The sequence below is a fragment of the Phalacrocorax aristotelis genome, chromosome W (genome assembly GCF_949628215.1).
Source record: "Phalacrocorax aristotelis chromosome W, bGulAri2.1, whole genome shotgun sequence".
NCBI lineage: Eukaryota > Metazoa > Chordata > Aves > Suliformes > Phalacrocoracidae > Phalacrocorax > Phalacrocorax aristotelis.
The window spans coordinates 1,075,696-1,100,486 of record NC_134310.1 but is presented as its reverse complement, the minus strand read 5'-3'; the positions used below and the strand labels follow the sequence as shown (position 1 = coordinate 1,100,486).

Below are 24,791 nucleotides of genomic sequence, written 5' to 3'. Positions count from 1 at the left end.
TATCAGGTGAGGATGCGCTGCTTTCCCCGGCAGCCAGCGTCACAGCACGAGCGCCTTTCCTCCAGCTGACACTGGGAAGGACCGGTGGCACCGTGTCAGCCCTGACCACAGGCTCCCGACGTGAAGAGGCTTGCACAGATTAGGTATAAGCACCCAAAGCTTTTCCCCTGCCCTTCGGGCATCTTCAGTGCCAAATTTCTCCTCCACCATGCCCGGATCCTGCTGGGGTGCAGCGTCTCGGCCCTCCTCTCGCACCCAGCCCTGACAGCGCACCGCAGAAGAGGTGTCCTGCGGGGCACGGCCGCACAGACCCGACGCCAGTGCCGCGCTCGGTGTCAGCTGCGGTGACGGGAGCACTACCTGGTGCAACCACTCTCACCCACCTTGCCCGCTGAAGAGCCACCCCACCTCCCGTCCACCAGCTGCGTGGCAGCACGTGCGCTGCGGAGCTGGGAGACCCACGGCCCCTCTGCCTGGAGGGAGCCCGCTCCCTGCCTCCCCTCCACAGACTGCTTTGCTGGTGCGCGGGGAGGAAGGGCACGTCCCTCTCCTGCTAAAGCTTACCGTGAAGCACGCCCCGGGAAGAAGGAAACTGGAACCTGACTTTATGGTGAAGAACATCGCTGCTCGCAGGCCTGCTCTTGCATTCTGTGTTCAGCAGCCGTTGCCTGAAGTGCAAGGAGAGCTCGGAGAGCCAGGAGAGCGACACAGGTCTGGCTTTGCCAGATAAGTTGGGACGGCTTTGCTCCTGTCCTCTCTTGTTCTTCATAATTGCACCCTACCAATAACAGCCATTAAAAGGAAATAATAATTTCCTGCTTTCTCCCATGCGTTGGGATTTCTGAATACAAGCTGGTTCTGGAGGCATACGGCAAGAACGCAGCAGGTCTGCCCTTTCCCTTGCAGCAGGGTCCGCGGGGCTCAGCTTGCAAATCTGACTTGTAAGCGTAAGGTGCCAGGAGGGAACCGCAGCACGGGAGGGTGTCGGAGCGGCATAGCTGTGGGAAGGCGGCTAGATGTAATCAGCAGAAAACAAAAGGGCAAGGTATTTCAAATTCTAGTCCACTCTAAGATTTCAGGTCTTACACAGTGCTTGCTCACCCACCTCAACTTCAAATTCCCAGTCCTCTCCTGGAAAAGAGGCCTGAAGCACTTCCCTGCCTCCACGGGGAGAAGGTCTCAGCTGTGTGCTGGTACTTGAGGGGATGTGCTGGCGCATCACTTGCAGGTGCTGCTACACCAGGCAGAGCACTCGCTGTGGGGAAGGCCTGGTTCCAGCTCTGCTCCGACGAAGGGAATATAAATCCACATTACAGGAGAGTGTTATAATTCAGCTGGAAGCTATTTTGAGATTCAAAAGAGAGTATCTCCGGAACAAGAGGCGACATAAGTCTCCCAGGCGTTAGGAGTGAAGGACTCGCAGGGTACAGTCTGAAGGATCCAATGTTTTGCCGTGACTGGGTAGAGGACCGGAGCAGTCTTGCTGCTGCAAGAGCTGGTGGCACCGGGGAGTGGTACGTCAGCGCTGCAGACGGGGCGACTCTGCTCATCACAGTCAGTGAAAGGCGTTAAATGCTACTGCTTCCACGGTTTCTGTCAGCTTGTGCTTCTGGAAGCAGCTGGGACTCTGAACCAGCACAAGTGTATTTTGGCACCTCGACGAGGTTGATGCAGTTATGCAGGGAGTGTGTCTGTCCGTCCCTGCAGCCCGGCTGCTCCTATGGCGCAGAGCCATTGGCGCCCTGCGGGGTACCCCAGGGGGTCACTGTGCCTGGGGCCACAGGTCCCACGGGTTACTTGGTGTTGTGTTGCACTGGTTGTTGTCACCCCTTGTCGTGAAAACCAAAGTCTGTGGAGAGGAGGAAGGTCCCGTAATTGCCTGCCTTGCGACATGGCTACGGCGTGAGATGGCACCGCACGGGATGGTGATCCCGGCGGGAGGGAGAGCTTATATAGCCCCCAGCTAATGGAAAGGAAACCTTGCGAGCTCACGATCAACTCTGAAACAGAAATCTGTCAGAAATCAGGTCCGTTCCTTTTGTGGCTCGCAGAAGAGCTTGTTTTTAAAGAGGGCTGGATATCGGGTGGCAGGGGATGCTCCCTGCCTCGGCCACAGAAGAGAAACCGGGAGGCTGCCTTGCAGGAACTGCCTCAGTGCGTGGCCGAGGCTTGCAACCGCTCAGTGACAAGGAGTACGTTGAAACTGCTCTGCGTGCTCACCAAGCCTCCACTCGTTCTCGCCCTAGAGTGCAATAAATTTGCCCTACCCCATCTATTATTTATCATTCTGTATTAATGATGGAAGTATATTACAGCAGTACTTAGAGGCCTTTGTCAGAGGTCCCACAGTGAGGTGGGTCTTGCAGCACTGCACGGGAAGAAGCAGCCTGTGCCCCGCAGAATTTACAGCCCAATTTCAGCCACCCAGCAGATTTAGAAGCGATTTGACACGAATAGCCGGAGACCTGCTACATGCCATAAAGTAATATAAAAGAACCAAGTCCCCAAACCCATTCGTCTTCCCTTCTCAAATAGCTGAGGGATGCAAGACCTAAGAGAGGAAGGCATTCCCTCCGTGACAGAACTGGGAGAGAGAAAAATCAGGTTGAGTGCCAAGAAAATCCATTCCTGGCAGGAAACAACGAGGCGCTGCCCTTCCTTCTCAGGGTGTCGTAGGAACCCCTGTGTCTCCACAGGAATCGCGGTGCAGGGAGCGTCGTGCTGTTATAGGAGGGTTGGTGTGGGCGAGCAAAGAGATCTCCAATAATGGCGCATCTTCTCTGGAAGAACGGAATGAACGCTTTGTGCAACACTTCTCGTTCATGGGCATAGTCTGGTTTTTTTCTGGATAAATGCCGTCAGAGGGCATTCTCAGGGATTACAAAAATCAGGAAGCTTTCATGTGTGTGCAGCAGATGAAACGAGCAGGTGAAGGCACACTGGCTGCACACCCCGACAATGTGATTATTTGCATCTTCATTCAAATTGTTTCTTGTTACATAATGATTTTGTACACAGTGGAGTACTTAACCTAATTTGTATTGATCTCAGTTGCTTTCATTTGTGCATACTTAATTCAGAGAGGTAATCAAATTGATTTTTAGGCCTAGTTTTTAAGAGATAGTAGTAACACAGATATACAAGAGGTCGCTTTAAGTGAATCATAGAGAAAGAAAAACATTTCAAACCTTTGGAAAAGCTTTTGATGGTCATTTCATTGTGTTCAGTATTACTAGCATAATTAAATTTCCTTCACATTGAGTTCTCTCTGAAATCAAATTGAGAAACATTTTTTAGTTCCGTCAGACAGATAACTGGGTTTAGTTGACTTGGTGCTACACCCGCATGAAACCACGTACGGGAGATCAATATTCACGGCTTATCCTTACGAACTATAGGGAGAAATTACTTACTGCTGGGTTAAGGGAATATTGTTCTCTGCTTGGCTCCTTCTTAACATTTGCTGTTTATTTCATAGCTGCAAAGTCACTTTTGCCATTAGAGTAAAACATCGTAAAACCGGTGATTCTCTGAGGGTGGTAGTTAACTTGAGAAACTGCAGGGAGCCAAATTCAGAGGAGGTGAGGACCAAGGGAGGCTTTTGTCGGTGAAAGCAGACCATGAAGAGTGGCCATGAGAATTTTCAGGCTGCTAAACAGTCCTCCCAGATTTCTGGGTAAAACCCCCTCGCCTAACTGGTTTAGAAGTAGCGATTCCTGAGGGGGGGAGATGGACTGACATCAGATTTATGTTGGGTTTTGTTTGTGCGAGTGCCGGGCTTGCACTGTGCTTGTGCTTCACAGGACATGAAATCACATGAGCTCTTTCGTTAACGTCTCCAGTATCTGAAGGAAACTGGTGTCAGGCTCTCGGAAGGGAAGCGGGATGGGTCTGTGGTCTCCGCAGGTCCCCCTGCTCCTGTCTCTACAGTCCGTGGTATCGCAGCCCGGTTGGCAAAGCCCCTCTGCCCGCAAGCGCCACTGCCCAGGGCCCCCTTACGGACCAGCTCCCGCATCTCCGGGACTCGGCTTCCCAGACCCCCTGCAGCTCCAGCCGTGGCGGCGTTAGCCTGTGGAAGGTTTCACATTGATGCTTTCTCCTTTGCTTGAGCAATTGTTATTTCTGCGTTGGCACGCTTGCCACAAGCGTAGCTCCAAGCAGCACTGACTCCGACGAGCGGAGCTCGCCCCATCCTCTGCCAGCAGCTCTTTCTCAGGGCTGGGACACGGGCTTTCCCTGGACGTACCAGCCGCCGGCGGCGTTCACATGAGCACGGCCCACCCAAGCTCTGCAGACCTCACTTTCCGAAGCACCTGCTGAGGCGATTCATAGGCACGCAGCCTCCAGACCACCTGGCTCTGTAAGCAGCTCCTTTTCCTCACCGAGGACCACCCCAGCCCTGGGGACGCCTCCCTGTCCTGCTCCTCCTCCTCCCCCTGGCGCTGGTGACCCTCGTGTCCTCGTCCCCCCGGCTGCCCCCCTCTGGAGCACCGGTCTCCGCGGGGCGAGCAGAGGAGCTGAGGGAGGAGAGCCCCCAGCTCGCTCCACGAGCATCCCTGCCCCATGCCTGCGGGTTTGAGGATGCACGCTATTGCAGCGCTGCCGGTCGCAGTGGTGGGCTCCGAATCAATCCATTTTGGCCTACATATGGCAAAAGCAGCTTCTATAAAAAGGGCTGGTCTTTCTGTGCCCGCCTAAACAGCTGATAGGAACTGTTGCTGCCTGTAGGGATGTGCAGCGCCGCGGCTGGGTTCCATAAGGCCCCATAAGGCCGGCGTTACGCGCTGCAGATTGATTGCTGAGCCGCGCATTGTTTCAGCCGTTAATGACGGAGCCCGCTGGGTATCTGTCAGTGAAAAACAGTCATGAGAAAATGCCAAATCACCTGATCTGATCCGTTGCACTGTATCGAGCTTTCACCAGCCGCGTGGAGGCCTTGCCCCAGACCCTGGGTCCCACCGCGCAGGGGGCTGAGCTCCTGAGCAAGCTGGGCTAGGGCCGGAGCACGGTGGGACCCCCGGCCTGGCGGGGGGAGCGGGGCTGGGCAGGGCTGCTTGGGGCGCTGGGGACCACCGCACCTCCTGGGGTCGAGCGTTCTCGCCGTAGGAGGGTGGAGGGGGACCCCCGCGGCGGCGCTAGCAAATCCACTGCCTTTTGCTGGTATTCGCCATGCGTTCATCATTAATGACAGAGTGAATTTCCCAGTGCTTCAGTCTTTATAAATAGAAGTTATAAGGCAGTACTTATCAACTGAAATGCTTATAGATGTTTTTCAGGATTTATAGCTGTTTGTAATGCAGGGGCTGGCTAGGTTCCTCTCTTCTAAGGAAGAAAATGGAAAATAAAAGTTATTGTTGCCGAAAATAAGACAAATGAGCTATGAGTAGATATATTCAAATTAATGATCCTCAGTGACAAAAAAGAAAATTGAGCTTAATTTAGAAGCATGTAAAGTTCACAAAGAAACCAAAATTCAGATGGGCTTGCAGAAATAAAATAAAAAACCATCACCACTTTCCTGCATATCCCTTTCAAGCAGATGGGGTTGCGGATGCTGGACCTGGTGCGATACACATCAGTCACTACAGCGCCTGGTTACAGTGGGGTCGTGATTTCTTCCAAAGCAGCATGCGATCATTCTTTTTTCCCGTGTGAATTTTATTGAAAGCTATTAAGTGTGGGCAGTTTAGTGCAAATTTTTGAGAGAGGTGTGTCCCAAGGCGTGGTGGAGTCTGTGGCAGACGCGAGCGGCGGCCGCCGTGCCCTTCCCCACTTCGCCCACCGCAGCGAGGTGTCTGCCTGCGGAGGCGGCGCATCCCAGCTGCATCGACCCTTGTGCCCCGGCTGCAGGGGGCTGGGACGTGGGATGCCCCTGCTTTTCCCTGGCTCACGTTAGGTGGAATGAGTGCCAGCCCTGCTGATCGGGGGAACTGGCTTGCAGGTGCAGGGCATTCGGGGAGACGGCCCCTTCGCAAGGCTCTGCGGGGGTTTTACCCAGTTCCCAGAGCTGCAGCTGCGCAGGGTGGCCCGGACCGATGGCTGGATTTCACTTCCCTGGCTGGCAAACAGGGCACGGTACTCGGGCGGCACATCTCCCAGCTGCCAAACGCGCACACAGGCGGGTGGGGTGACGTGAAACTGTCTGAGAGCTGCAGCACCTGTCAGCCAGGAGGCACGACTGCCTGCCTCTGCACTCCCTCTCTGGGATCTGGCAAAATATTTCCACACATGCTTAACCTCAGGCTTGCAAACAGGCTAATAAAAAATCAATAGAGTGTCTTGCATATTTAAAGTTGAACATCTGAATAGTTATTGTCTTTGTGGAGAGGAACCTTATTAGCACTGAGAACCGCAGGGATTCTGGGGCTCATTCCCATCATCTCCTGGTGCCTCGCCTGACTCGCTGCCTGCCCTTCTGCACCTACTCGGAGTGCTTTTTTTATTTTATTTGCTTTATTTCTAAGCAATACCTAATTCTGTTTTCAAGCAACGTTTTCTTAAACGTTCCCTTAGCTTTAGCTGCAGGACAAAACCACGCTCACTGAAGACAGATGTCCCTCCTTGGGGACGCAGCCCGCAGTGCGGTGTCAGGTCTCTGCACCGCTCTTAATGCCCTTTAAATCGGCGCGTGTCCACTTCAGTCAACAGTAAGCACGGCAGTACTGAATCTATTTCTGAGCTCCTTCTGTATTCTTTCTGTGTAAAGCATCTTTAGTCCAGTGAGAAGAAAAGGGAAGGTTTGGGGTTTTTTTCCCCCAGTTATGGCTTTCAATTCTTGCCAGTTGTCCATTTTCTTCCATAGATGTATGTTCAGTATTAACTGCAGTTAATAAATCAAATTGTTCTTAGAATCAAGATGGCTGCTTCCCTTCCCTCTACGATTAAAACGTTTCTCTTTCTGTAGGCAGGTTTCCTGGATAATAACTTTATTTTATTAGAGTGCTCACTCCATTTTTCTCTTCTGATAAATGCATGTCAAGGAACAACATTTGCCTTTATGGTGCCTTTTCAAGAGCAAACTTAACAGTTCAAGGAAAGTATTTACTGAATGCATTGAAAAGCACATACCTTTGCATTATTTATTACAAGATACCAATAACTGTAAAGCGCAGAGTATCTCTGGACATAAATTAGTGATGTTAGGAAACACTAGACTCTGCCCAGTGTCCCGGAACCTATTAGAAAACTGCAGGAAAGATGCAGGTGCTCGTCACACCCCCGCTGCTGGGGGTGCTGCCGCATGGACGCCAGACAAAAGGTGAGGCAAAGCCTCAAATGCAGAAATCCAGCCTAAAAGCTGCTTTTTCATCTCAGACAGGCGGTAAACCATTATCTGTGGATTGTGTGGTCTGGTAGGTCAGAGATGCAGCCAGGGAACCCAAATTCTTGCTGCGTGATGCCGTTGGGCTAATCGCCTCCGGAGACCCGAGCCTGGCCATTGGGCCGCAGGGACGGGCTCGCACTGCAGCCGCCGGCGTGCCCACGCAGGAGCGGCCGTGCTGCCGCCCGCTCCCCCGGGTCCCGGCAGAAACCCCGGGCTGGTGCCGCTGCCTCCGGCAGGGCCGCGCTCTGAACCACTCCCGGGGACGCCCACGGTAACCTCTGAGCCGGGGTTTGGACCCAACTCTCCGGAGCATCCTCCTCTCACGGTTTGGCCCTCTTAGGGTATGTCGAAGGGTCCGGCCCTGACCTTCCTCCCAGAGGCAGCTCTGCTGCAGCCGCTGGAATCTGGCAGCTGAGAACGGCTGCAGGAGAGGAGTCAGAATCAGCCACTCCAACAAAATATTCCAGTTCCCTGCAGAAATCCACTTAAATACCATCCCATGCACGAAACTAAGCTGATCAGCGTAGCCCGTTACGCACCCAGCTGTGCCAGGCTCCCTGTGGTGCCGTGCTCGGGCACAGGTAGGTGGGTGCGGTCCTCAGTTTGGGTTAATTACAGGCATTTCCACAGTCTGAGTTTTACTTTTTGGAGCAGGTTCTCATTTCACATTCTAGACCTGCAGAATTTTTTAATAGGGCTGCTTAAAAACCCATCCACTTATCAATTCACTCTACTTATTTTGTCCCAGCACATTACCTCCCCATGCCAACTTATGGATTTTTTTTGTATCTTACTGCCCTGTGTAGACAGCCTTATCAGGCTATTTTTAAATCCGGGTGTGCTATGGCAGCGGTATTGGTTTCAGCACTTGATGTTCTCTCTGCGCTAATAAATACAGATCAGCTATTAATACTGACTTTTTTTAGGATCCATTAGCGTCGCTTGGCACAGCGATGGTCAGGCGCTGCTGCCCCGCTTGACCTGAGCTCTGACGGGCATCGCTGGCTGGCCTCGCCCTTGCCCTCAGGAGACGCCCTGGGGAGGGGGATGCCGCTGGCCACCGCAGAGCGCCTCCGGCTTGCCCAAGGGCTCTGCTGCTGCTTGCCCGTGGCTCTCAGCCCTTCCCAGCCAGCCGCCGGTGCTGGAGCGAGCTGGGGAGCGGGGAGGCTGGCCTTGCTGAACCTCCGGCCCAGGAAAGCAGAGGGTCGGGCTTTAAGGTGAAAAGGACGATCTGAGGAGGACGGGGAGATTTCTTCTCAGATGAGAGATAGTTGCCTGTTTTAAAAGAGGTTTGCAATCCAGGGTATTGCAGACTATTTTGTCCTCCTGGAAGGAGCTTCAGGACAGGAAGGCCCTGGAGGGGCTGGAGCATGTCCAGAGAAGGGCAGCGGGGCTGGGGCAGGGTCTGGAGCACAAGTGTGCTGGGGGGCGGCTGAGGGGGCTGGGGGGGTTTAGCCTGGAGAAGGGGGGGCTGAGGGGAGCCCTTCTCGCTCTCTGCAGCTGCCTGAGAGGGGCTGGAGTGAGGGGGGGGCTGGTCTCTGCTCCCAAGTCACCAGGGACAGGACGAGAGGGAACGGCCTCAAGCTGCGTCAGGGGAGGTTTAGGTTGGAGATGAGGGGAAATGTCTTCCCTGCCAGAGCGGTCAGGCCCTGGCACAGGCTGCCCAGAGAGGTGGGGGAGTCACCGTCCCTGGGGGTATTTAAAAGATATGTAGATGCAGCACTTCTTTAGTTTAGGAGACCTGGTAGCGTTGGGTTGGGGGTTGGACTTGATGATCCTAGAGGTCTTTTCCAACCTTAATGATTCTGTGATTCTATGATTCAAAATGCATTCTGTAAACCCAAATGCAGATAAACTCCAATATATGGGGCGGGGGTTTCTAGAAGCTCCGTTGGCTTTATGCCTGGGGTGGCACTGCCGGCAGTCACGCTGCGGCACAAACCCCGAGGGAGAAGGGCTGAGGCGAGCCAGCCCCTGACCCGCTGCTGTGGAAGCCTGCGTGTCATCACCTCCACAGGGGCAGGCTCTGGTAACCGCTGCCAGCAGACATCGGGAAAAAAATCGGCGTGTTTCAGCAAAGCTGCACATCCATAGAGGATTTCCATCGGGAAGCGTTACCTCATTTCTGGACCGGCTTGTGATAAGCATCGCGCAGGGTGAGCGTATCGTGCCATGTAAGGCCATGCCTGGTTTCAGCAACGCTTTGAGTTTGCTTATGGAAAATGCAGTTTAAGAAGCCACTGTGAAGCGGTGATGAAGAGGATGGAGCTGCTGGCAAGCCAGCGGCTCTGCAGGGGGTGTGAGGTGCCCAGGGGAGGCTGCGGGCAGGAGGAAGAAGCTTTGGTTGGCCTTAAACCATGTGCCTCAGGTGGCAGCTGGATGCCTCGTTGTCCACGTGATCTCGGGGTGCGTGGAGAGCTCATTGCTCGTGAGGGACATTGCCTAAACAGCAGGTGCTGCTGCCATGGCATCTCAGAAAGATGTGGTTTTACTTCTTCCCCTTTTTTTCATAGCTTTTCAACATTGTAGCCTGTGAAAGAGCACATGAAAGTGCAAACCTACAGGGAGCTGTAGAATCTGAGACGTGCTAGGTGGTCTGGTTATTTCCACGCGAGGCCGTAAGCAAACGGTCCCACGGCAGAAGTTAGGAGTTCTCACCACAGATGTCTGAAGTTTGGGCAGCTTTTTCAGACAGCAGCTGGTGCAGCAGTGGATAGAAACCGCAGCTAAATTGGCAAATGCTGAGAAAGTGGCCACAGCGGTTTCCTTCAGGAGAAACCAAGCAAACAGAAGGTTCAGCTGGACAGTGGCAGTGTGTGCTGTCAAACATGATTTTCCCCAGTGGTGGTCGCACGAAGTTGCTGCCACAGGCGCTTTGACCGGGGTTTGCTTTGGGGTGCTGAAAGTAGCCAAGCTCCTGTGCGAAGGTTAGACCTGGCCGTTGGGGCGGTGGAAACAGCCCTTCTTTGGGGCTGGAGAAGATGAATATGGGGAGCGGAGCAGCCTGTCCTGGCTGAGACGGAGCGAAGTTCAACCGCGCGTCCTCCCCTGCCGTGGGGTTTTACCCGCCCCTCTGCGACCGCAGGTGTATGGCAGCACCTCTCCACCCTGCGGGCGGCTTGTGGGAGAGGATCCGCTGGCGCAGGGGCTGCCGGCACCCCTCCAGCTGCCCGGGGCCGCCTCGCCAGCCCGCCCCGCTGCTGGGTGGGAGAGAGCGGGGGAGTGGGTGCTGCCGGGTGGGAGGGAGCGGGGGAGTGGGTGCTGCTGGGTGGGAGGGAGCGGGGGACTGGGTGCTGCTGGGTGGGAGAGAGCGGGGCACTGAGTGCTGCTGGGTGGGAGAGAGCGGGGCAGTGGGTGCTGCTGGGTGGGAGGGAGCGGGGCAGTGGGTGCTGCTGGGTGGGAGAGAGCGGGGCACTGGGTGCAGAAGGATGCGTCGGCAGCGGTTCCCCGGGGAATGCCTGGCAGGAGGCAGGAGTTACGTGCATTCGCTGGCAGACACGAAGGCAGCCCCGTGTGCTGCAGATTTCAGCTGATGCCCAGAAAACACACCACAGCCCCAGATGGAGGGTGTTTTTGTGTTGCAAATTGTGTAGGGAGCACGGGGGAGGGGGCAGTTTCTGCTTGCTCAGCTGGTCTTTCCCCTGTACTATCAAAGCGGGTTTGGGGGGTTCCTGCCTTCACCACTGTGGCCACGGTAATTGTGTTATGTTGGAATGGCAGATCAAAGAAAAGGCTAGCTGTCCCAAAATATGGATAGATTTATCTAAATGCACGGACAGCAATTTCCAGTTGTGTTTCCTCCGTCCTGTACATTACCCAGGGGTGGAGTTTACATTAAGAAATAGTGGCCTGCACTGTTTTATTAAAAAATAGTAATCTGTAGTTGTTGTAAGTGACGGCACGTGAGAAGTTTCTGCAAAGGATTAATCTTTGTCTTAGCTATTGAGGGGAAAAAAAAGGATGTGCTTTGCATTTTCTTTCCTAGGCTGACATCAGATAACCTAAATTCTTAATTCTAATGCTGCTGTAACAGAAGATCAACACATTTCTCAGATGGTGGCTTTATAAAAAAATGTGGACAATCTCAAGGTCCAGAAATGGCGAGTGAATTCGAGGGCTCTGTCTGGGGATGGCCGGGGGGGAGCACTCCAATTGCCTAGGAGTTCCGTGCCCCAGTGCCTAACAACCAGGTGCCCAGCCAAAATAATTCCTGAAAATGCCGGTCTTTGGGATGCGAGTGACACGGTCCCGCGTGGCGCGGGCTCAGCTGGCAGCAGCGGGAGGGTGACAGCCCATGCCCACCGCGCCGGTCGCCGTGGCCGGCAGGGTCTGCGGGCAGCCACGCGTGTCCTGACGCTCGTGTTCCCTCTCTCTCTCTGCCCACCCCTTCCCCAGCCTGCAAACGCAAAGAGCAAGAGCCGAACAAAGAGCGGAACAACTCCCAGAAGAAATCTCGCCTGGTTTTCACGGACCTCCAGCGCAGAACGCTTTTCGCCATCTTCAAGGAGAACAAGCGCCCCTCCAAAGAAATGCAGATCACCATCTCCCAGCAGCTGGGCCTGGAGCTCACCACCGTCAGCAACTTCTTCATGAACGCCCGGCGGCGCAGCCTGGAGAAGTGGCAGGACGACCTGAGCTCGGGGGGCTCCTCCTCGGCCCCAAGCACCTGTACCAAAGCGTGATGGTGAGCGGCCGGCGCGGCAGAGAGAGCGGCTTCGCAGCGGGGCCCTTCACTGGTGACTTAAAGCACAATCCTCCTGGAAACGAACCCCAGCCCAGCTGTAACAGAGGACACTTCTTACGGCTTTTAGTCAGTCTTAGCAGGCGCAAGTTAGAAATTAACCTCTTTCTATACAATACTATGCTCAGGACAGGCGAAGCAGGTCTGAAATGTAGGGGAGTTGCTCGTGAGGCAAGTTTCTCCTGAGCCCCAAAGAGCCCCGGCCGGCGGGGGTGCCGCTGCGAGCCCGGGCAGCCTGCCCGTGCCCGGCGTTTGCCGGCAGGGCGCCGGTGCTGGCCACACCGCCCTGTACCAAAGCTCGCCGCCGTGGCGCAGCCACGCGAGAACGGAGCACAAAGTCTGACACGTAGACGCTAAAGAATCCGAGAACCTGTTTTTAAAACTCAGGCATGGTTTTGTTAAGTGTTTTAGGGAAAAAAAAAAAGATCAAAGTTAAGTTTTTGTTTGCCTTTTTTTTTTTTTTTTAGTTTGTTTAATTTAATCAGTGAGTATCGCTTGATCCTGGATCAGAAAAATTCAGTTCACTTGAGCTCAAAGTATCAAGCACAAAGCCAGTAGCTACGGAAATAGGGACGATCCTGGACTCACTGCAGCGACTGTTTCGAGATGCAGTCTAACTTCCAACGTCGGTAGGGAACACCTCTGTGACCACACGAGCCTCAAGCACAGTTTGCAGTTTGTCACAAGTTCTGTGTTTGTACCTAATGCAGATGCACACTCAGGAGGTCAATTTAACTGCTACAATACATGGAGCAAACACAACGTTTTGAAAGATCTAGATTTTTTTAGGTCATTAATATGTCCTTTTTAGTTACCAGGAATCTAATTTCTCCTCGACAATGTCCTTGCGTATTTAGCGTTCAATGTTATTTTTTGTTCAGGTTTTTTTTTTTCACTCTTATGGTACTTTCAAGCAGGAAAAAAACAGAAACAAGCCCTTCAGCTGCCGCTGACCATTTTAGATGTGCCGCATATGGCTTCAATATGCCAACCAGATCTACTGCATCCCTAAGTTCCTTTCATCCACCAGTTACCCAAGCTGGCAGGAACACAGCACACCAAAGAGACAGGATTACTGCAAGCCAAAGATGTTTATAACTTGCCATTTTCCTTCCGTCATCGCTGGTGCGGGTGGCTGTTCGGCAATGGGGAAGCCTCACAAACTCCAAGCCCCCTCTCCACCTCCGGCGGCAGGCGGGCAGCGCGGGCAGCCGATGTCAGCAGCGCCCCGGCCGCCGCCGCCCCGCTCGCGGCCGCAGCGACGCCGTGGCCCTGCCTGCACCGCGCAGCCCGACCCGCGACGCCGAAACGGCCGCGGCCACCCGATGTGCGCATTTACCAGTGAACGGCCCCTCCGGGAGCACCGGCCGAGTCCCCGGCAGCAAGCCAAGCGCGGTCGTGGTTCTTTAGAGACACTTGAGACTTTTTTTATGTACTACTTAATCGAAACCAAAGAAACGTTTTCTGCACCTACTTCTTCTGCAACAAACTGTTCCATTGAAAAATAAAATAAAAATAAAAAAAACAAGGAAGCACGTCAGGAAGCAAACGAGTAACACACTGTGTTTTGACAGACATCTTGGACATTTTAGGAAGCAGATCTCAAAGAAAGGGTTGACAAGGACGAGAACAAAGCAAAGCCAGTACGATTGCTGCTTCATTTGACAACTCAGTCATCTTAAAGTTGAAGATTGTCTTTAATTTGTGCCTATGCAGTTTTTTCAAAAGAACAAGGAACAGAGCAACCAAAACCTCAACAGCTACAATACCAAAGATGAGGATTCTCACTACTTGTGTTTCAGTTCATTGTCTCCTCTTGCACGACTAAATGCATATAGCACCATTGATCTGTGTACAGGTAATCACTTCTGTTTCTTTGAGCAACCACACGGGTGGGTTTATTTATGTTTCTCCTGTTTCTGCCTCACACGGGATCTCTCCAAGAGCTGCATGGACTCCAAGTGCAAGATGTTGGGATACTACGCTGGTACGTCTCCTCTCTCCAGAGCCACGTAGGAAAAACGTGTCGGTTGGGTATGACTTGTTTTGTCAGGTAGAGTTGGTCTCCTGTATGTCTAGAGCTTCGAACAGCCATCCTTCTGTATGTGAAACCAGTTGAGTAACCTACACCCTTCTTTCTCTTCCCCAGGGATAAAACTTGCAATATATATGTACCGATTTCTGTCATTGTAAGTGCTGAGCACTGCCACAGCCTGGCTCACTGAGATCAGATCCCGATCTGAACCGAAATCGAGGTTTCAGCAGTTCATGTGGCAGTTAAGTTTGTTTTGACATATTAGACATGTTACGTTGGTTGATCAACGCCATGATGATCCAAGTGACACGCAGACCTAGGTCCAAATTTGTCTTCAGAGCTGAAGTGCAGCGGTTACGATTTTGCTCCACCTCTACCTTTAAATGAGGGCTTCTTTTTAACTCCTTTGCGAAACCGCTGCAGTCATTTTCCAATGCTTACACTTGAAAAAAGCAAGAAAGTCAAAAAGCCTTTTCTGCTCAGGGCAGGAAAGGTTTCTGAAAAGTAAATTCAGGATCCTCACAGCTAAACTGACAGCACATATCAGCTCTGGGAATCAAAACACCCTTCAGCATAGATTTCCAGACAGATCGTGCATTATTCGAAAATGATCCAAAGAAGCCTCGTAGTCAGGCGTGGAATAAAGCTGCCAGAAAAAAAAGGTTCAGATCTGGGCTGATGCGTACCAATGCCTCCGGGTATTCGAGTGAGAAGTTCTGAGTCAGCGTGCTGCAGAGCAGGGCCCGGCTGAGGTGGTTTGGTCATGCTGAAGGTCCACCTTCATTCCCATCGAGAGGGTCCACTCAAACCAGCCTCTCCACGTGCATTTTGAACGTGGCGTTGCCCTCATGGGAAATGTCTCGTTCTGGAAGCGTCTTCCCGCAATCTGCAGCAGTGTCAGGCGACGCTGGCTTTCGGTCGCTTTTCTCACGCTCCATTCCATAGTGCCCTTGCAACCACTGCAGGGGATGACGCACCACCGGTGAACCCGGCCTGCCGTCCCTTGCCTCCCTTCCCCTGCAGAGGAGGGCACCTCGGGCGAGGAGAGTCCCAGGCGTCCTCTGAGGCGTGCGCCTGGCCGTCCGTGCCCCCGCAGATGGGCGCGTGGGACACCTCCCCTTAGGGGCGTCCGCGGGCTGGCGGCTTCGCCTCCCGCCTACCACCGTCCCTAGGGGCAGCGAGGAGCCTGCCCTGGGCGCCTCGAGAAGGCTGCGAGCAAAGACTGGGGCTTCTTGCTTCTGTTCGGGGCTCATCCCAGTAGCCGTAGCGGAGTCAGTCCGGTTTTCTCCAAGCTGCGGAAGTTCTTGTTATGCAATATTATGGCTTAAGTTCATCGTTCAAATGTTGATCTGCCATCTCACACTGGGAGCAATGCAGTTACCTGGACTGAGCAGCACCGAGCCTGTCGTTTGGTTAGCAAAGTGCGTGAGGCTTCTCTGTGCCGGGGATTGCAAATACATCAACAGCCATGCTTCCTCCGTATTTGACAAAAATCATTTTCATCTGAACATCTGAAAATACTGCAGCATTTTTTATCCCTGAATCTTTCATGGCCCTGTGTTGCATCTTCCATTTCACTGTCAACTCTCGTAGGCTTTTATGTAGCAGCTATCTCAGAAGAGGAGTGTCGATAGCATATACTGTGGGTAGATGTATTTGTATGTACATGTATGAGCAGAACACATGCTATATTTTGCCCATACTTAAGAAAAAAACTCTAATAGATATGTTATGTTTATATACCACATAATTATGAATCTATAGAGCCGTGTAATGTAACTTATTCCTTTTATTTATCCTGATACGAAAGACTAGTATGTACAGATAGTATCCCAGCATCTTCCGTACCGCGTGCTCGGAGTTACTACCATGGGCACATCCAAGATGAATTCAACTTTCAAGACACCTTGGATATTGTTTAATGATCCGTGAAGGAACAAAGAATGTGCGTGATGACTTCGGTTGAATAGCTTTATTCTGGATCTCTCTTACCTAAAGCTGAATCCAAAGACCTGAGAAGGACTAAACCAGCAACCTACTCTCCAACCTGCGTAAGGGAATAGGGATTTCCTCTTCCAAAGCAAGACACGGTAACGACATGGTATTGCAAAGGGTGTGCTAGCTTCGGACAAAACCCAACGTTTTTCTTGCTTGTCACAAGACCTAAGTATTTTTAAGACATGGGGAAACTTTATACTTGGCCTCCTTTATATTTATTAAGGGGAATTTTTATTGTTTAAATTTTTTAAAAAGGCAAAGCTTAAAATGGTTTTATTTTTTTCCAGACACTTGTGGGTTTTAACCCAATATATTATCTATCAATACTGTAATTTATTTAATTTAGTCTTAGAGTAGGTCCCGAAATTTCTGTTCAGCCTAAATCACATTGAGTTTCATTTTAGCTTTAAAATTCAATGGGAGTTTTGCCTGGATACAGACTGCGGGATCAGGCTCCAATGGTAGTTATTTGTAACTATTTAATTCAATGCTTTATTGATTAATTTGGGTTTAATTTTGCTTATTTATCCATCTTACTCTTTTAGCGCATCAGAGATGCAAAACCTATGTTAGTAAATACACTTAAAAGTTAGTATTGCTTCATAGAGCAGCCAGGTTCTGTTACAGGTGGGAGAGAAATAACAAGTTACATAAAACTGGAGTCTAGATTTAATTTCTTCTTTTAATTGATTTCAATTGTTTAACTATCGAAGTTTAAATTATTTAAGTTAATCTCTTCCCATCTGATTAGGAAGTGTGACGTACCCTTATTATGGCACATAAAGCCTTCATAATATAACTTATTTATTTAACTTATTCATCATCATCTGAGGATGCCCTTGTATAGCTTTTATTTTTTATTTAGAATTACCTTTAAAGCACTACAGTTGATTTTCTGTAAGAACAACAGAGCGAATTTTGAGGACAAGCAATGAATATTCAACCTAAAGCTGTGCGTTCAGAAACGATAGGGGAACAAAAAAGACACTGGGATACTTTGCCTGAACTTTGTGGCTTCTTAAAACTTTAGCTGGGGGAAATAATAATATACATGCCAAGCAAAAAGAGAGAAACCCTTAACCTAGCTGCTTCCAAGAATGAACTTCTGTGTGTGTAAAAAAAAAAAAAAGAAAAGAAAAAAGAAAAAAAAAGGAAAAAAGAAAAAAAAAAGGAAAAAAGAAAAAAAAAGAAAAAACCTTTCTATTTCTAGTGAGAACCAAAGAGGCTACCTCACTGACTTTTTCCATTTGTAATTTTAATCGTGTTGATGATACCAAAGATACCAAAGATTTCTTTCTCTGTGCGGTCTGCATTTTGCTTGTGCTCTTTTATAGTTTCAACTGTTCTCTCCTACAAACAGCGATGTACAGCTGCAACCCAGACACCCAAAGAAATACTTCTTGTGGAAGCTGCCAATTCTGGTGACGACATTTTCTGTGTTTCCCTTACGCCTTCCCTGCCAGCCAAAAACGTTTGGAGACGTGACACTGTTTCACGTCCTTCCCCACGCCAGATTCCGGTGGAAGGAGCAGTTGTGTTGACCTGGGGCTGAATCCAGGCTTTGTCCGTCAGCCGCTTCCTTGGGGAAGGGGACGTGCGTGCTGCCACCTGCACGAGCCCTGCTTCGGTGGGCGCGGGCGTGCTTTTGCATCAGAAATTAGCATTAGAAATTATTATTTCTTCGTTAGATGCACGCTGCGTCCAGCGAAGCCGGTGGGCACAGCAGGTACGGCGGCCGCGCTCTCCTGCCTACGTCTTGTTGTCGTTCGCAATTACTGTTTTCATATGAAAACCAATTAATTATTTTTCTCGAGTTAGCAACAAAACAAAACCGCATTAAGCTCCATTAGTATCATGTTCCTAAGCGAGTACTTGAAAGTTGGCTGTTTGTCTTTGGGGAATTAGTGGTGCCCTTTGGCATTTGTTTCTTTTAGCCTGTTTTAGGCTGTTCATACGCCTGAACCAAGTGCTCTGATAAGCTGAGCTGGCTCCTGGGCGCTGCTTGCTCTTCCCACCACTCTGTACCTCCGCAGCTTCCCGGGCCCCCGTCCAGACCCAAGTTCAGCTTTTCTTTAGGAGCCCCCTAATCCTGCCATTAGCAGGGGAAACAAGAAACAAGGTGAGCGCTGGCTGGTAGGTAAATTTAAAAGAGAAAAAAAAAAAACTCATTCGGATTGCAGGTGTGCACTTTTGGCTGAGCTTAAAAGCTGGTTTATAAATCTCCGGCCCTTCCCCGCGTGGGTGCAAACGCCTTGCTTTGATGACAATCAAGGCAGGGGACACTCGCCCCAGCGCGGCATCGCCTGCGTTGGTGAGACCCCGCATGAGCCGCGTCCCGGCTGCTGCAGGGGCTTGGGCCTTTCCCTAAGGAACCTGCGCGAGCAGCGCCTGTGGGTTCACGCACACAGTTACCGACAGCTCAACACAAACGCTCCGCTTTAGTTAAATGTCGCCTTTTGGTTTGCGTTTCTTTTTGGTTTTAAACTGCATTGGAAAAGATAGGGACTTGACAAGTGTGCTTTTTGTATCTCTCTCTATATGTTCCTTCGATAAAAAGCTATAATAATTCTCAGGATGCCTTCTGGGCGTGGAGGAGACGATCTGTCCTTGTGGTAGGTGAGACCTTCCCGCCGTGCCCCCGCCACCCCCTGCACAGCACGGACGGGTGGCAGGCTGGACACAGAAAATCCCCAGAGCTGGCAGGGTCCTCTGCAGCAATCACATTTCTTACCAGACTCATGCTTCACTTGCAAAGTGTGACATTACCACGGGACGAGTGCCTTGCTTGAACCAAAGCAACGATTTTGCCAGTCTAGACCTCTCTGTGCTTTTTTTTATTCTTCCTGTGAATACCTCAGCTTCAACTGGGCCGCCGAATCGTACCTGGTGGGCTTTTTGTACTGTGGTGCTTTGCAATGCAGCCCTGCAAAGAACAAAACTCCTAATAATACCAAAGGCTCCTCTCCTACCTCTTCTCCTACCTCTTCTTCTCTTTTTTCCTTCTCCTTCTCCTCTTTGTCTTTCTCCTCCTTCTCTTTCTCCTTCTCCTCCTCCTCCTCCTCCTCCTCTCCTCTCCTCTCCTCTCCTTCTTTCTCCTCTCCTTCTTCTCCTTCTCCTTCTCCTTCTCCTTCTCCTTCTCCTTCTCCTTCTCCTTCTCCTTCTCCTTCTCCTTCTCCTCCCTCTCCTTCTCCTTCCCCTTCATCCTCTATTTCTTCACGGTTCCAAAGCTTTAATATAAAACTGGGCATGTTGGCAACGCAGACCGTGCAATCCCTTACCGAGTTTTCTCAGATATACCTCATAGAGAATAGTTGTTTAGAGTAATGTTATTATAGCGTATGTAATAAATTATTCACTGTTTCTTTTTGGTAACTGTGATTTAAAAAAGAAAAAGCTTTATACGTTTTAGGTTGTGCTTTTGTAATAGACGGAAAAGGTGCGCTTAAAAATGTACGTCAGTCTTTCTTCCCATTGGGTTTTTTTTGTTTGTTTGTTATGGATTGGGGAAAAGTTGCAGAATGAGCCCAAAGTTTACAGTTTCATATTTTGCTGAAGAAACAATCTGTGTTAATTTGCTCTGTTGAAAAAAAAAAAGAAAAAAAAGAAAAAAAAAAGATTATTTTCTACATTTGTGCTACTTGGTCTGAACAGCTAATTGTTCTGTGTGACGGTGTAGTATTATAATTAGCAACTGCCAATCAGCGGTACCATTTTTATGCATGAGGCAAAACCTTAGCAGTGTGATGCATCGTGGTTCTTAATGGCAACTTCTTCTTTTGAATTTGAAAATAGCTCTTTTGGTTCAATGGTATTTATTTATGCATGGAGCCTGTTATCTGTTAGCAGCTGTGGCGCAGTTGTGTATGCATTTGAGCTGTGAAAACATGCACAGTTTTGCCTCATACGATTAAGTACTGGTAAGAACTGGCATTCAGATCAGTTCTCATCAGTCCGTGTTTTGAACACAGACCCGAATTGAATTCCAGGTAAATTAAATTTTTATTGGAGGAAAGGTTTGGCCGACTAGCAGCTTTTTCCCGGCCAGTTCGACTCGCAAGTCAGTCACTTTCAAATACAGGCCTTGCTCAAACGGAGCCAACTGTGCGTTTTTTCCCAGGGACAGGAGTTCCTTTGGCTTTATGGCGGAGCCGCGGCGGGGTGGGGGACCGCTCGCGCTGGGGTCCCCTGCCCAGGCCCGGTGCAGCGGCCCGGCGCGGGCGTCCGTCGGGGCGGCGCAGCCAGACCCCGCCGGGAGGGAGCGCGAGCACCGGCTCCGGCAGCCCCGGCACGCACCGCCCTCCGCTCGGGGTTCGGCGGTCTTGAAGTGTTTTGTACCCCCTTTGATTTACCCCTCGTGTCCTAAACCGGTTCCACGCTCAAGACCCCCAGTTCTACAGCACCGCCAGCGGACCGGCACACCGACTGGCTCTTCTACGCGGATCCCGCTTCGGGCGCCTCGCGCAACCCTGACTCTCTGGTCGTACTGGACGTAAAGCCAAATCAACTGCTAAACACAGTTTACTCTGCGTAGGAGTGCCGCTCGGGGAGTAGGAGTACGAACGTCGCAGTCTTCTAACGAGGCATCTGAAGTAACGTCGGTAGAGTGTTTATATTGTCTGTCATTAAGGATATATTAGAGATGTGCTTTCATTAGTGCAAAGGAACATATTTTTATTTGGCCTTATACAGTAGATTGTGATAATGAAAGCTTTGTAATATAGTCCGTTTATTTTTTTTTCCTTATTTATCTGCCAAAGACGGTAATGGATACAAGAATTTTAAATAGGTTTTTTTTGTAAGACAGTTAATGATTGTAATAGTGTTTAATCTTCCAGAAAGCTTTATATGTTCTTCCGCAATAAGCAGACTCGATATTCGTTTCGGCAGACTCAACTCATGCTAGCAGATCCCAGACACTACTCAGACGACGCGCAGTTGTTGTAATACCTACACGCTGAGTTCACCTGCATTTCTCAGTCCAAAGGCAACAAGGGGTATGTGAGACGATGACAATGTTCACTACTGTGGCCAACAGTAGATGGTCCAGCTTGCTAAAATTTGCCAAGGTACTTGTATTATGAAATTTAAGGTATATTTTATTATGTCATTTTATGTCATTTTTTAACTTTGTGGAAGGTGATACGTTGAACTGAGTGTAAGCTGAGTTTTTCAGACAAATAAAGTAGCTAAAGAGTGAATGTTATTTTATCATTAAAGGGTTTTTACTCAATGATTTGTGCCAATAGATGTCCTTTATCTTAATGACAAGTATTACATTGCTTTCAAATTTTTATTTATAGCTATTGATGTAAAACCCACACACATATTATTTGCCAAAGTTCAATAAAGGAGGAAAACAATGCTTTTGCTTCCTTGTGCGATGACACGTTCCTGTTTTTCCCCAGGCGCTTTCCCAGTGTCCGGCTGCTCACGGCAGCCTGGTCCTGCACCACGGGGCGCAGCGGGGCGCTGCTGCTCGGGCCCCCGCGCCGGCGCGGGCTCTTACCGCTGCCGGGGTGAAGCCGAGCCGAGCACGGGCGGACCGATGCAGAGGCGCAGCCCAGGAGCGCTGCGGCGCGCGTACGATCCGGCCGGGTGCGAGCGGCGTGAAAACGGATCCGGCACGTCCTTCTGTGGGCGCGGCTCACGCAGCTAGTGCCAGCGACCTCACGGCAGCCTTCCAGGACATGGGGGCCACGAGAGAGCTGGGGAGGGACTTTTTACAAGGGCAGGTAGCAGTAGGACAAGGCGTGATGGCTTTAAACTGGCAGAGTGTAGATTTAGATTAGGTACAAGGAAGAAATTCTTCGCTCTGAGGGTGGTGAGGCGCTGTCACAGGCTGCCCAGAGCAGCTGTGGATGCCCCATCCCTGGGGTGTTCAAGGCCAGGTTGGACGGGGCTCTGAGAACCCGGTCAGCGGAAGGTGGCCCTGCCCGTGGCAGGGGGTTGGAAATAGATGATATTAGGGTCCCTTCCAACCCAAACCGGCCCGTTATTCTATGATGATAATGGAACGGGCACAGCCCAGAGCATGGAGAGAAGCAACTTCATTGTCCCGCAGATGGTTTCTCACGTGGAGCATCCTGCAGACCTTCTCTCCCAGGTCTCCTCTCACACAGACTTTCCGGTGCATTAACCTTTATTCCTCCTGCTTATCATGTGTGGCACGATGCATACGCTTTGACTGCCCGGGGGTCTTTGCACAACAGGGACTTGGGGCTCTGGCATGGGAGTATTCAAGGTCTTCTGTAAAGAAAAATCCTGTAATTATGCAGGCTGTAATTATGAAGGGAAATGAAGCAGGGCACTGCATTCGCAGCTGGTAACACCATAGCTCCTGGGCAGAGGGTGATGATGCGGCTTCGCTCTAGAGGCTGAGAGCACGCGATGAAGCCGGGATGAGCGCTGCTGCCTGCTGAGCATCCTTCCTCCCACGGGAAGGGTCTTGGGCCCCCTGAGCAGGGGGTGGCAGCACTGGCAGTGCTTCGGAGGGGAAGCAACGGGAACATGGCCCACCTTTCCCCTGCTATGCCGGTACCTGGGTGCAGGACCCACACGCTCCCCCCATTCTCCCCGGGCGTTTTAGTCTCACCACTGGTTTGGGGGAGAGCGTTGGGTTTGGGTCTCGCAGCTGGGATAGGCAGGAGCAATTGCATTTATAAGCAGAGCTTAATAATCCGTGTGCAAAATCCTGTCTCAGCCTGGCCAGGACGCATCAGGTCCTATTCAGAGGGGGGATCTCATCTGAGAAACCACCCATCCTTCAGCAATTGTCGTGACATCGCTCCCAGAGGGGCCCGCACCGCTACCCAGGGCAAACCCGCTGAAGGAGGGACCAGCAAAGACAGGTCATCAACCTCAGCTTCGTCACCCTTTTGCTTTTCCAATGGCCTCTGGTTTTCCCAAGAAAATTCCAAAAATTGGCTCGGTCGGTGGTAACTCGCTGCCTACATTGCAGCAAAGAGGTTTGTTAAAGAAGAAATCGCCTTACATTTATGTATATCATGGAATTCCATGATGCTCTGCATCTTAATTTACCATCAAATTAAGTAAATTATCACACTTTCGGTCCCTGAAGCAGCACTGCCAGAGGGGGCAGGAGGTCCCTTGAGCTGAAATTTCAGGGCGAGGAGAATGTAGCGGGTTTGCATTAATTCGTTCGTTTTGCTCCAGCTATGGGCAAGTCTTTTTTGTTTTTTTCCCTTTGACTAATCTCACCATAAGTAGATCAAATGCAAAACCAAATGAAGGGAGTAAACTGCTTTCCTATGTTCATCTCTTAAAAAAAAAAAAAGAAATCCATAAAATGGCCATTTCCTTCCTCAACCTTTCGGCAGCATTGGAAGGGTCGCTCCAGGTGCCATTCCTCGCTCTGCCCACCCCGAAGCCACTGGCAGGGGCCGCCTCGGGGGCCGCCGGCGCAGCCCTGGGGAGGGCACGGGGGGGCAGGAGGGCTGCCGGAGGGGCTCCGCAGCTCCCCTGGGAACCGCCGAGTCCCGTCCCCAGCGAGCACCGTGGGCTGCCCTTTGTCACCATCGCCGGTAAAAAGGCACTGTGGGTTTTATTATCTTGCATCTAACCTTAGCACCGATTTTTAACCTTGGGGTTAATGAAATCACAGAAGAATTCGTTTTCATGCTCATTCTCTTCACATCCCTCTCTCAACACTGAGCCAGATTCTGCCATTAATTACATTTACGCTGCTTCATTTAACTTTGCTGAGCGGCTACCAGTGCAAATAAAAGCAGACCTGCCTCTTCAGCATTTTGTGTCAAAGAGCCCCGAACGCTGCCGGTCGAGTCTCCTTCCCACCTTCGCCCTCCGGCACGGGGTGCGCTGGGGACTCCCGAGGCAGGGGAGGGAAGCGAGCCCCCCGAGCTCCCAGCAGCTCACGCACGCACCAGACAGGGGCCCGAGCATCTCGTGAGCACCCTGCCCCTGCCCCACGCTCCCCTCACAGCTGCGACCAGCCTGGCCTCGTCGGGGGCGACGGACCCTCGCCCGACCCCCGCTGTCCCCGCGCACTGGGGAAGGGAGCCCACCCGCTCAGGTTTGGCCTCAACCAGACCCCGGCGCTCGAGCTCTGCGGTGAGAGCAAGAAGGAACATCTGGGTCGAGGTGTGTCCTCCTGAGCCCCCTCCCCAGGCAGAGCTCCGGGCTCCTGCCGAGGGTAGCAAACCGCCCTGGCAGAGGGTTCCCCTCCAGGAACAGCGAGGGTGAGGACAACGGGAGCGAGTGCCACCGGGATGGCTGCCGGGCCCGGGGAAGGGCCAGGAGGGTAGCTGACCACCGGACAGGTAAAAACACTTTGAGAGCAAAAACCTTACAGCGATGCCACTGAGACTAATGCAGCCCACGGTAGGTCATTTCCATTTCACTCGCGGGATCGTCCCCCCGGGAGTGCATTTTCCAGGCACTTAGCAGCGGGCACATCTGGAAGAAGGAAACGGGACCATTTCATTAAGCTGACAAAAAGCTGAAGGATGACCTGAGTGTGGCAGGATTTCAGCCAGGCTGCAATCCTGCATCGGTACGGAATGCTGTTCAGCTTCTCCTGCGGATGCTTTAACTGCACAACGCCCCCTCCCCGGGCGAAGGGCCGCCTTCAGCTCTGACAGTGCCCAGCTCTGCTGATGCTGATGCTGGCCTTGGAGGGTGCCAGGCTGTGCTGCAGCAGTACGTGGTGCTGCGAG

General features: G+C 51.4%; 1 protein-coding gene across 4 annotated transcripts in view; it reads left to right on the top strand.

Moving 5' to 3' along the window:
- ONECUT2 (one cut homeobox 2) overlaps positions 1–21,460 on the top strand; it is a 29,262-nt gene extending 7,802 nt beyond the window's left edge. For 3 of the 4 annotated variants that reach the window (XM_075077144.1, XM_075077150.1, XM_075077148.1), the window contains one exon: positions 7–3,261. In XM_075077144.1, the coding sequence (XP_074933245.1) occupies positions 7–143 (137 nt within the window). In that variant the 3' untranslated portion in view covers positions 144–3,261. Of the gene's footprint in view, positions 1–6; positions 3,262–11,719 lie in introns of those variants that run through there. The other variant, XM_075077145.1, reaches the window with a different exon arrangement.
- The last annotated feature ends 3,331 nt before the right edge of the window (positions 21,461–24,791 follow it).